Source organism: Centroberyx affinis, unplaced genomic scaffold (genome assembly GCF_046629955.1).
Source record: "Centroberyx affinis isolate AG114_WGS23_722 - 3 ecotype Tasmania unplaced genomic scaffold, CSIRO-AGI_Caff_v1 ptg000582l_1, whole genome shotgun sequence".
Lineage (NCBI taxonomy): Eukaryota > Metazoa > Chordata > Actinopteri > Beryciformes > Berycidae > Centroberyx > Centroberyx affinis.
In genome coordinates, this window is record NW_027279222.1 from 165307 (window position 1) to 177439 (window position 12133).

At 41.6% G+C, this 12133-nt stretch overlaps 2 protein-coding genes across 2 annotated transcripts; one reads left to right on the forward strand and one right to left on the reverse strand.

Annotated features, from left to right (window-relative positions):
* Positions 1-353: 353 nt before the first annotated feature.
* LOC139643315 (keratin, type II cytoskeletal 8) lies at positions 354-4265 on the reverse strand. Its single transcript, XM_071518428.1, has 9 exons — positions 3926-4265; positions 3371-3579; positions 3094-3154; positions 2770-2865; positions 2478-2642; positions 2101-2226; positions 1311-1531; positions 878-924; positions 354-741 (listed from the first exon to the last, which is right to left on the reverse strand). The coding sequence occupies exons 1-9, from the start codon at positions 4187-4189 to the stop codon at positions 644-646; spliced, it is 1287 nt and encodes a 428-aa protein (XP_071374529.1). The 5' UTR covers positions 4190-4265; the 3' UTR covers positions 354-643.
* A 2927-nt stretch (positions 4266-7192) lies between these two features.
* LOC139643327 (deoxyribonuclease-1-like) lies at positions 7193-11785 on the forward strand. The gene is made up of 10 exons (XM_071518448.1): positions 7193-7311; positions 7465-7550; positions 8217-8305; positions 8413-8499; positions 8649-8761; positions 9277-9389; positions 9777-9934; positions 10093-10189; positions 10317-10449; positions 11143-11785. The coding sequence occupies exons 2-10, from the start codon at positions 7470-7472 to the stop codon at positions 11277-11279; spliced, it is 1008 nt and encodes a 335-aa protein (XP_071374549.1). The 5' UTR covers positions 7193-7311; positions 7465-7469; the 3' UTR covers positions 11280-11785.
* The last annotated feature ends 348 nt before the right edge of the window (positions 11786-12133 follow it).

The following is a 12133-nucleotide window of genomic DNA, read 5'->3' on the forward strand; positions in this document are numbered from 1 at the left end:
GGTGTGAGGTCCCATCAGTATGACCTTACCCTGATGTTATACCTGTTGTGAGACCAGACTGTGCTGCTTTAGTTTTGTGACAGCTGTCCTTGTCTGAGTAACCTGGCTAATACCTGGTGCATATCATTTGGCAGGTGGCGGACACCTGAAAACATTACAAATATTCTCAACGTGTGAGAAATGCTTCAAGGATACTCAGACCTCCTCTCTCTCTTTCATTCATTTTACAGGTTTCATGTTGGCTGCTGTTGCTTATGGCATGAGGAGAGACAGGCATTAAAATAGCTGTCATACTTCGGCTTGTTTTGATGGGGATGGAATGAGAAGAATGAATGAAATGTACTCAACAAGTCTTTGTTGGATGTCTATTTAATTACTGCCTGAGAGAGAGGATACAAATGATCATGCAGCTGAGCGGACGTCCATGTTTATTTGAATTATTATTATTATTATTAAACTGGTAATTATTGTGACATTCAACACATTCAACACAAAGACAGAATACACATATACGTTCACATTTGGCTCATTTGCTAACTTGACTTATTGTAGGTTACAAAGAGATGAATGTAAAGTTACAGTTAAATGACCATGGCAATTCGAATAGGATCATGCACTGATGTAGTTTTTCTGTTGTTGTTCTTTAGATGTATGATCTGTCATGAGTCTCCACTGTCTTGATGAGAACTGGAGCTGACCTTTGCGTCTGCTGGTAGCTGATGGTAGCTGGTACCTTGGGCACTGGGGGGAAGAAGACAGTGGAAAAATGACACACAAACACACACACACAGGCTACAGGGCAAAGTGATATATTGGTTTCACCCGTGTGATAGTGCTAACAATGTTGTAACCTACAGTTGTAAAATACAGCACTTACTTTTGTTGGGCACTGTCTGGATGTTGACAATAGACTGCTGTCCAACTCTGTGAATGAGAAAGGAGGAAATACACTGTGAGCAGTGATGCAGCGGTAAATAAAAAAGTGAGTGAACTATGACCTCGAATTGATGATCATCCTGAGGCAAACAGCCACAAATGTAAATAAAAAGAAATTATATGTTCAGAAAAACATTAATTTAGGCTTTTTCACCTATCCTATCAGTAGTATCAGTTTGATACTACTTAGAGTGATATACACTATGAATTTATGTCATAAAGATTTATGTAAGCTAATAAAGATAAACTCTGAGTAATTGATATTCTGCACATAAAAAGGTGGGTACACTGATTGCAAGATTTGACTGTATCCCTCATATCACCAACATTAGTTTGACGCTGCTGAAACATCAACCAGTAAAACTCCTGCTCACCTCTCCTCTTCTCCCTCCAGCAGCTTCCTGTAGGTGGAGATCTCTATGTCGAGGGCCAGCTTGATGTTCATCAGCTCCTGGTACTCCCTGAGCTGGCAGGCCATGTCTTTCTTGGCCCTCTGCAGAGCCAGCTCCAGGTCCCGGATGCGAGCCTTGGCGTCCTTCACGGCCTGCTCCCCACGCTGCTCCGCCTCAGATATCTGGCTGTTCAGGGTGGCACGCTGGGACAAAATAATAGAGGGATGGTTTTGTTACAACAGACCTTTCAAAACAGATGATTAGTTTCATAAACACAGATACAGTACTTCAGGAATAACTGGCATCTGCTCAGAGTGCCACTTTACCCAGCCTGTAATTTTGTTGATTCTTTAATTGTGAATGTGCCATGTCATTTGTGAATGTGGCTTGTGGTGAGATGCAAAAAACAAAACAATTATCCATTAATGTTGACATTAGGGCCTATATTGTTACAACTGAAGCTGTCAGTCAGATGTGTGAATTAGAGGATTTGACTGTTTCATAATCACGCCTTCTGCTTTAGCAATAACTGTCGTACGTCTGATCAGTATGGCAAATGTTACCCAGACAGCCTTGTAGCAACACACAAACTACTACAAAATAAACAACAGCATGATTTGATCCTGATCCAAACATTACAAATTAGCCTAGGCTGTAAATGTTATGATATGTGACATCGGACTATTTTCTTTAAAATGTTCTATGTCTATGTCTCTGTCCCTATTCAAATAAACACTGAAATGAAATGAAATGCTTATTACACTTCACTCACCTGTCCTTTCACAGCCTGGATCTCATTTTGCAAGCGGCTGATCTGCCGGTTGAGCTCAGCGATTTCTCCCTTGGTGTTGCGCAGCTCATCGCCGTACTGGTCGGCCTGAGCAGACATCTGGTCAAACTGGTGCAGGCAGAGAGCAGAGAGGATGAATGGGTAAATAATCAGTAATTATCACATGTTTCTTTCGGGTGGCCCCAAGTTTTTGGTGGGTTTATTGCACTTGGCGTGACTGTTTGAACTCTGCTACTCCTCCCATTGAGAGGAAACCTGTTTTATTACATCTTTAACTATACAAATAGCCCATTTAAATGTAATGATTTAGATTAGCCCAAGATTAATACATTTTTCAGCTCTGTTTTAAATCTCTTCACCTTGGTCTTGTGCCAGTTTTCGGCCTCCTCGCGGCTACGTGCAGCGATGTCTTCATACTGGGCCTTAACTTCAGACACGATCTGATCCATGTTCAGGCCTCTGGAGTTGTCCATCTGCACAACCACCGAGGTTTGCTTCAGGCTGTCCTGCAGCTCACGGAGCTCCTGTGGTAAAACAACACATACAGCAACACTGTCAGTACAAAACAGCTGTTACACCATGGACAAATCTTTAAAGGTCATACAGATTTAATTTGATTTGATGTACTTATTGTCTAATAGTTGTCTATACCGTATCATAGAGAATCTTGAGGAAGTTGACTTCATCACTAATACCAGCTACTCTATCCTCTAGATCCACCCTGGACAGATAGCCAGAATCCACATCCTAGAGGAGAGAGAAATGCTTTAGCACAGTCACATTCCACATTAATTTGCTTTTACATGTGTGGCAAAGATCTTTTCACTACAACTGTAATAACAGATATTCAAATCATGTTTCCCACCAATGAAAATAATTACTGAAATTGAATAAAAAGCTGGATGTAAGTGTATTGAGGCTTTTCTTTACTTGAAAGAACAAAATACCCACACCATACGTATCATGACTGTATACCTTTTTAAGCAAGACAAACTCATTCTCTGCTCCATTCCTCTTGTTGATCTCATCCTCATACCTGGAACAAGCCAGAAATAATAATAACTCACTCAGTAGTTATAATACATCACCACTTAATTAGCAAGGGTTACTGTATGTGTTATACTTCACTTTGGCCCACAGACTTAGTAGTTGCTTAGTAGTTGCTTAGTAGTTGCTTAAGCTTGAAGGAGAATACAGCTAAATGTATGAGTGTTGGATATTTGTAGTTGCATAACAGGAAACGGAGTCTTACTTTGTCTTGTAGTCGTCCACATTTTTGTGCATGACATTGTTCTCCATGTCTAGTCTGTTCTTATCACCGGAGACAACATCCAGCTGTCTTTGCAGGTTGGCAATGTAGGCCTTCAGCATGGGCTCGACGTTAGATGCGGATGCGGTCTGCTCCTGCAGCAGCTTCCATTTGGTCTCCAGCATTTTGTTTTGCTGCTCCAGGAATCTCACCTGGGAGTTGGGTCACACAGAGGACACACACATGAGCACAAGGAGAAAGTACCTAAGTGAAGTAAGTAAAATACTATTAACAGGTGTTGTCATTTTACTCAGTGTTTATTAGGCCTTTAAACATTAGGATGTACATAATTAATGAATTATCAGAATGATCCAAATTAATTTAATCTGAGAACAAAGCGCTGGCAAATGGTTTTGATTAAAGGATTTGATTAATGAATGGATTTGATTGTATGAAACTTTCATATTATACTCTTAACCAATTAAACAACCAGTTTAACAATTAATTGTGACATTCAGCTTTCTCTAAACTAAATATCTTAGTGAAATGGGTTCTTACCTTATCGATAAATGAGGCAAAGCGGTTGTTGAGGCCCTTGATCTGGTCTTTCTCTTGAATGCGGACAGCTTGGATGGTGGGGTCAATGTCTATCTTGAGCGGGGTCAGCAGGCTCTGGTTGACAGTCACAGCTGTAATGGGGGCCCTCAGGTAAGGCCCGCTGCTGGCCTTTGGGGTGGAGTAGGAACCCAGGGACATGCTGCTGAAGCCCCCCGAAGAGACCTGCACCCCTGGGCGACTGCTGCGCTTGCTCCTCAGACTCATGGTGTTGCTGTGTGGAGGTGCTGCTGCTGCTGCTGCTGTGATGGCTGGAGAGGTTGGAGTGATCGAGCTCTGTCGCGTATCTCTTATCTTTTGGATCCTACTTTATAGTCAAGACAGGGTGTGGTGTGATAGTGAAGTTATGTCCCTCCCCAATGTGGGCAAACCAGTCTGACACGTCCCACCCTCTGTCCCACCTGCCCCCTCTGCAAAGTTCGCATTGTTTCCGTCGTCGTCCTGGAATCCAGGCTTGTTCTGTGGCTTTTGCTCTGCTGCACCTGCGCTTCTGCATGAGCGCACCATAAAAATCTGCTCTTGATGTGAGCACTATATGCCATTATATGCCTTTATAGCTCTTTTTCCATTTGTGGTTTCTGTTTGTATTTCTAGAAACTAGAGCATCTTAGAGCAGGGGTCACAAATGTTAAATGAAGAATTAAGAGTTTGTTACCTTGAACAATTTTGTCCCAAAACTACTCAAAACTTACAGAGATTGGAATCTTGACTAGACTTGACTAGAGTAGAAGAGCAGGAAGGAGGGGCAAGCAAATCAACTTTTTAAACATCAGGCCACAGTGGCTGGGAAATCCCCAAAATCATTCACCACTTACACTGTTTTACTAGCCAAATGGGTTTTTAAAATGAAATAGGACCTCCAAATGATGGCTGGTTGCTACCTTCAGTGTGGCTGGTAGAGTAAACACACTTAGCTTCAACAGCATTTGACGGTTGGTGAGACTTACCCACCCTAGCTAAAAGGTATCAAGTCAAAACACAGCATTTTTATTTATAGAATGATTTAACAAGTAGGATTGTCATTAAGTGTTTTACAGAAAACAAAGGACACAAAGCAGATACACACAACGGAAAAAAATATAACATCGAACAAAAAGTTCGGAAATTTGTGTTTGGTAGATTATTTCTCTGTTGTAACAATGCTTCTTGGCAATACATTTTATACCGTTGGAAAGCCTGTTTATTTCCCTTTTAAATGGTGCCTCATTTGTAAGGAACATGCATTTGTGGGATGAGCAGCACAGCTGAGTATGTGGGTTGCGCTCATGTAAAATTTGCCAAATCTTCTCTGCCAATGCCAAACAGCTTATTCTGCTGTTGCTATTGACTGTTGTTTGGTGTTGTTTGGTGGATTGGATGATTGAACTCTATCAGTAACAAGGAAGAAACAAGACATATTGGCAATTTTACAATTTATTCATTTAACAAACAATCAGGAGCCTCAGTAGCGTGTGGAAGAACCGTACACAGCCACAACAGCCTGGCACCTCCTCCTCATGCTGGTCACCAGCCTGGTCACACACTGCTGTGGGATGGCATTCCACTCCTCAACCAGGATTTGTCGCAAGTCAGCCAACGTGGTTGTGTTGGTCACTCTAGCACGAACAGCAAGCCCAAGCTGATCCCATAAGTGTTCAATTGGGTTGAGGTCAGGACTGTTGGCAGGCCATTCCATTCTCTCTACTCCTAAATTCTGGAGGTAGTCTCTGATAAACCCCGCTCTGTGGGGGCGAGCGTTGTCATCTTGGAGGATGGAGTTCGGTCCCAGACTGTGGAGATATGGGATTGCCACTGGTTGCAGAATCTCATCTCGATATCTCTCTGCATTGAGATTGCCTGCAATGATGACAAGCCTCGTTTTTCCAGTGATGGAGATGCCGCCCCACACCATCACACTGCCTCCACCAAAAGGTGTTACTCTATCGGTGCAGCAATCAGCATAGCGTTCTCTCCATCTTCTCCACACTTTGACCCTACGATCCAACTTCCGTAGGCAGAATCTGGACTTATCGCTGAACATAACGTTCCTCCACATGTTCAGGTTCCAGTGCAGGTGTTGCCGACACCAGCGCAAACGGACCTGACGGTGAAGGGCAGTCATGGCAGGCCTCCTGGCAGCCCCATGAGCCCGGAGATTGGCTGCGTGCGGTCTGTTCCGGATTGTCTGGGCCGAGAGCCGTGTGCCATATCGTCCTGCAAACCTTGACTGCAAATCTGTAGAAGACAGCCTACGGTTCCTAAGTGCTGAAAGGGTGAGGAACCGGTCTTCTTGGGGTGTCGTCTTCTTGGGACGCCCACTTCGCGGTCTGTCTCTGACATCCCCCATTTCATGGAACTTGGCCTTCAGTTTGGAGATGGTACTATGGCTCACTCCAAATAATGCCGCAACTTGCTTTTGTGGAACACCAGCTTGAAGTTGCCCTATCGCACAGGCCTTATCGAGATCAGACAAACGTGGCATGCCGATTCTTGGAGCAGACACCAATTGACCACTGTAGCAGGGCCCATGCTCACAGGTGCTGCCAATCAGGTGCCAATCAGGTACCTGATTGTCAGCACCTGGGGGTACCGGAAGCTCAAAACAAGAGTCAATAGCAACAGCAGAATAAGCTGTTTGGCATTGGCAGAGAAGATTTGGCAAATTTTTCATGAGCGCAACCCACATACTCAGCTGTGCTGCTCATCCCACAAATGCATGTTCCTTACAAATGGGGCACCATTTAAAAGGGAAATAAACAGGCTTTCCAACGGTATAAAATGTATTGCCAAGAAGCATTGTTACAACAGAGAAATAATCTACCAAACACAAATTTCCGAACTTTTTGTTCGATGTTCGATATATATATATATATATATAATAAACTATAAAAACAATAAATAAAATGTGCCCAAATCATTGAAAAATCATACTTTTCACAAATCTAGACTGAACTCTCCCAGATCATAGGAAAAACATTTGTGAATTTTGTTTTAGGCTTTAATTGAACTCAAAACGTTGTAATAGGTGTTGTTAATGTGACATAATGATATACTTTGATTGCCTCAAGCTTTTGTTTAGTAGAATACTATTCTCTGTCATTTGTGTAAATTGGTTGTAAACATAAAACTGGTCTGTCTTCTTCTTCTTGATGTCATTCAAAATCAGTTGTCTCCTTCTCCCTCTCTCTCCCTTTTGAGAGCCATTGCCCAATCATCGCAGTCTGTTAGAATAACAAGGACAGAGAAATAAGTTCCTCCTACAATCAGGTTGGAGGTTGATTCTTGTGTCTTTTATGACTGCATGCTACTGTAGCTGTTCAATCTTCTTCACGCATCATACACCGTAATAGGTGAGTAAGGAGGAGGAAAATGAATATGGTGTGTTTGCACGTGTGTCTGTATTGTCATGTACATTAAAAACAATATTGAATAACGTTAATGTGTTTTTGAAAATTCTACATGTCTCTGAAACTCCCCAGCCCTTAATAGGTTTTTCTTGTCAGATATTATGAAGATTGCATCGTTCAATGTACAGAGGTTTGGACTGACTAAGGTTTCAGATCCAGACGTCCTTTCAGCACTGGTCAAGGTAAAACACACACACTCTCACGTTACACTGCAATGTGTGTGTGTGGGAGGGTGGAGGATGTTACAAAACGTAGGACTAAAGATAAGCCTACTGGATCAGACCTACTGATCAAAAAGACAAGATTGGAGCTGATATACAAGCTTTTCAGAAAGCAGTAAGCATTACAGTGTCATATATTCCTTTTTTGTGAAGAAAAAAAATTTCACTAGTTTAATAGGCAGGGGAAAGCCTGGGCCTCAGTAAAATATATTGCACAGATCTCAGACAGATTACAGTCCTTATGCACGATGAGTCAACAGAGGGCAACTTATTACATGATTTATTCCACAAATAATGAGAAAATCTAATTACAGGCGTTTAGCTGTGGGGCTGTATGACTGATTGATATTGATTGATGTAATTTTTGGGAAGCAGCCAAGGAGTGACTCTATCTATATAATGACCAAGGAAAATGTGGTAATGTGCATAGCATACAGGATGTTCCTTGGTTGTTATGTAGCTTGTTTTGTTTTATGTAGTTGTTTTTTTTAGGTTAAAGCTGTCGCAGCTTCAGACAAACAAAAGCCTGAATGTCACACACTGATCTAAAGCCTAACATTTGTGTTTTCCCGGGTCAAACCTCGGTCTTCTGCTGTACTGAGTGCTGTCTTGTTTTGTGATTTGTAGATTGTGTCTCGATACGACATTATAGTGATTCTGGAGGTGGTGGATGTGAGCGGAGCTTCCGTTAACTTGTTCTTGAACGAACTGAATAGGTGACGAGTCCCACTGTTTCTCATCTAATAAAACCCAGATTCTTGATGTGTCCTTGGTTATTATTATACATTATACATGCCTTGTTCTGCTGTCCTGTTCCTCACAGAGCCAACACAATACACCACTACACTCTGAAGCTCAGTATCCGCCTGGGAAGGAACAGATACAAGGAACAGTTCTTATTTCTCTACAGGTGAAGTCAAATTATGTTACCAGACTGTTATACTTTTTTAACCTGGTCCCTTCAAAAATACTTTTTATACCACAACTGTCACATGTAGGGAGTATTAGCATCACACAATTGCAAAGTTACACTAAAAGCCATTCTTGTCCTATTGGAAGGGATGATCTGGTCGACCTGATTGACTGCTATCAATATGAAGACAACCAGGTGAATGACTTGGATGCTTTTTCCAGGGAGCCTTACAGTCTGCGCTTCAAACCACACAACACAGGTCGGTCTCTGCTTTCCCAGAGCACAGGGCTCAAATCCAAAGATATACCTGAAGCAAATATTAAGAAATAGCAGGGTGTCATGGATATCAAGCTGTTCCTTTATGTTTGCCTCATGCGGTTTGTTGTTTTGATTCTTGGGTGATTGCTGAAGACGTTATAATGAGAGTATAAAGTGTTCTATTGTGTCTATTTATGGACTTGTTTTTCATGGTTTCCTGAGTCTGATATGGTTCAACATGCGATGCAGACAAAGGTGCATGGGCAGGTTTATCAAGTTTAGTCAAACGCAGCGATGAGAGTGGTGAAAGAGAACTAGAGTGTCCTACTCAAGTACAAGTACTGTTACTTTGCTCAAGTAAAAGTACTGGTGTAACAATCTGCAGAAGTAAAAGTAAAAAGTAGCTTGTTTAAAAATGTAGTCAGAGTAACAGTTACTGAGTTACTCAACATGGGACACAAGGGTATTTCAGTAGAGATGGTGGCACTGTGCTAGTGAAGGATTGTTCTGTTGCAGTGCTGAAGGATGTAGTCCTGATCCCGGTCCACACCACACCACGGGACACAGAGAAAGAGCTGGACGAGCTCTATGAGGTCTTCCTGGCAGTCAAAGACAAATGGAAAACGGATGTGAGTTGTATCACCCTACTGCAGTACTTTAGCATCATGGTCCCACCTGAATTATGAAAATACAGAGCGAGTGAGTTCATAAGGTTTAAGAACCAGAGTTAAAACCAAATGTCTTACTTCTATTTTATAATCTCTTTCTGGGGTCGAAACTGGGGTGACAACTATTCTGTCCTACAAATCCTACAATTTCATCAAATAATGTTGCTACATGGCCACCAGTGATGTGATATTAACGTTTCTGTGCATTTGTACACTTGATGATTGACTCCACATTGCTAGTATATCATCTTGCCCCTGCTTCTGTTGGAGTTGTAGTTATTGTAAAGGGATTTTGAAACGTTTTTTTAAACACAGATAACTAATACGGCAATCTCCTATCTCTTTTAGAACATAATGATCTTGGGGGACTTCAACGCAGACGGGGCGTACGTCTCAGATGAGAGACTGAAGGAGATCCGTATCCGTAGCAACAAGAATTTCCACTGGCTGATTGGCGATGATGTGGACACCACTGCAAACCCAGCGAATGAACACACCTATGACAGGCATGTGAACATCGCTCTTCAACATAAGTGACATCTTCGTTCCAGGGGAAGACGGTTTTTCAAGAGTTTTGTGAAAGCACAATCTGTCCTCAGGAAGAAAGTGAACACACCGTCGTTACATTTCACTAACGTGCTCAAAACATATGTTGCCCTCACAGGATTGTTGTGTACGGACAAGACATGCTTGCCGCCATTGTGCCAGACTCAGCCAAGCCATTCAATTTCCATAAAGAGTTTTCTATGACAGAGGAAATGGTGAGTTTCTGGATGCAAGTAGGATATATTCATAATCAAATTACGCACATTAATGCACACACGGATGGCTTTTACACTGGCCTATTTTTTGCGGATATTCCTCATTACTGTGTTCACACTCCCTCAGGCCCTAAAAGTGAGTGACCACTATCCTGTCGAGGTGGAATTACGTCGCTCCTCCCCTTCCTGGACGATTCAGAGAGGACACGGAGCCGGCTTTGGTCAATCACCGCCTGCAGCAGATGACAGGCCTGTCAATGGTAAAGAACAAGACTGTAATTTATTAAACAGCACTGTCCCTTTAATGATAGGACATGGAGCATGGAGGGTTGACAGGCAGGAGCTTGCCTACTCCTACTGTGACTTCTCAAAGTGTTTGACGGGTAATTTATAATGCAACAATGCCTCTGTGTAAGATGGGAGTCACTGCTGAGAAGGAATGCTTACAATCGGGGAGTGACTCTTGTGAATCCGTTTTAACAGCCCAACCCAAGCATTTTTATGATAAAGGTCCTTATTTTTCCAAAGCACACAATTCAGCGCTACTCACTTACAATACAACTTCCCATTTTTGTTATCAACCCATGTTGCCTTAGTGGTGTGATGTGAATGTTGCACTAGTTCCTAAAATAGAAGCTCATCACTGTATCAACAATTGAGATCAATCAGAGGTGGATAGTTAATAATTACAGATACTCCAGTTACTGTTTTGGAACATGGTTGAAATCTGAAACACTATTCACAAATCACCGCAGAATTGCCTTGAGTAATTTTCTAGATAAGTGCTTAATTTAATTGACGAAAAGGACTTTGATTTGAGTTAAAAGAGAAGTATTTGTTCCACTACTGAGATTAACAGTTATTACTTATTTGTTAAATTACATATTGATTATGTGTGTATGTGTGTGTGTGTGTGTGTGTGTGTGTGTGTGTGTGTGTGAATGTTCAATCAGTGAGTCTACAAGAGAGCTTGCAGATTGATGTGCTGAAACTGACGAAGGAAAACCTCCTGCTGGAACGGGAGAAACTTCTGCTCCAGATCAGCTTGTTAAAACAAAAGCTTGCTACGCTCCACTGCACGAATAATTAGAAGATCTGAAATTACAGACTACTGTTTTCTTTTGCTGAGTTTCTTGTCTTGCTCCCTGCTCTGGTTTCTGTGTGATTTCATTACCTTTGTATAAATTAGAATCTACAGTATATCCAAGTTCCCATCTAGTGTCCATTTAATCACTTTTTAGATATTGGCGACATCTAGTGGTGAAATTAGCTTTAGCTTTTTTCAACAGCCTACACTCTTCAGGACATGTTGACCAGCCAACTTCATTGTAAGGTAGAATCACTTGAAATAGTAGGCTACTAGTGTAAAAAATTTTTGATAATTTGTTTATTATACCTTGTTCATTGTTGTTGCTAATTATACAATGTGCTTGTCAAATATTTCCCCATGCTGCACTGAATCACTTACACTGGCACTGTTTTTTGTAGCAACAAAAATTATTTAAAACATATACTGAACTGATCTCATGGTTTCCAGCTGAGAGGGTTTGGGTCAATCCATGTGCACTAAAGAAACAAAATAATAAAAAATATATCATGGATAATTGGATAATTAATTTGTTATTTTTCTTCACTAACCAAACCAAGGGCCACAACTGGCCTCAAACTGCAGCTAATTCCCTTTGGGTTTCATGAGGAAATAGGCCAGTAAATAACTGACGTGGAGTGGTCTGATTCTGAGACATTTTAAGTGCTTTCACCTGTAGTTACATCAAGAGACAAAACCTGGAGCTGCTCGATTACTAGTGAATTTGAGACGACTCATATATAATCTTGGCTTGGTTTAACAGTTATAAACATTTTAAACAAGAAGATGTTTCCATACGGAAGATTCACCATATGTGCCGTCGAGCTAGAACCAGTGTGGCACAACAGATATATCAA

Bases quoted from the DNA above. Each gene is read 5' to 3' on its own strand.
- LOC139643315 (XM_071518428.1), bottom strand. From the start codon at position 4,189: ATGAGTCTGAGGAGCAAGCGCAGCAGTCGCCCAGGGGTGCAGGTCTCT. The intron at 3,580-3,925 runs GTAAGAACCCAT...CCCAACTCCCAG, and splicing joins TTGCCTCATTTATCGATAAG to GTGAGATTCCTGGAGCAGCA. The intron at 925-1,310 runs GTGAGCAGGAGT...TCTCATTCACAG, and splicing joins CTGGAGGGAGAAGAGGAGAG to AGTTGGACAGCAGTCTATTG.
- LOC139643327 (XM_071518448.1), top strand. From the start codon at position 7,470: ATGAAGATTGCATCGTTCAATGTACAGAGGTTTGGACTGACTAAGGTT. The intron at 9,390-9,776 runs GTGAGTTGTATC...TATCTCTTTTAG, and splicing joins AAGACAAATGGAAAACGGAT to AACATAATGATCTTGGGGGA. The intron at 10,450-11,142 runs GTAAAGAACAAG...ATGTTCAATCAG, and splicing joins AGATGACAGGCCTGTCAATG to TGAGTCTACAAGAGAGCTTG.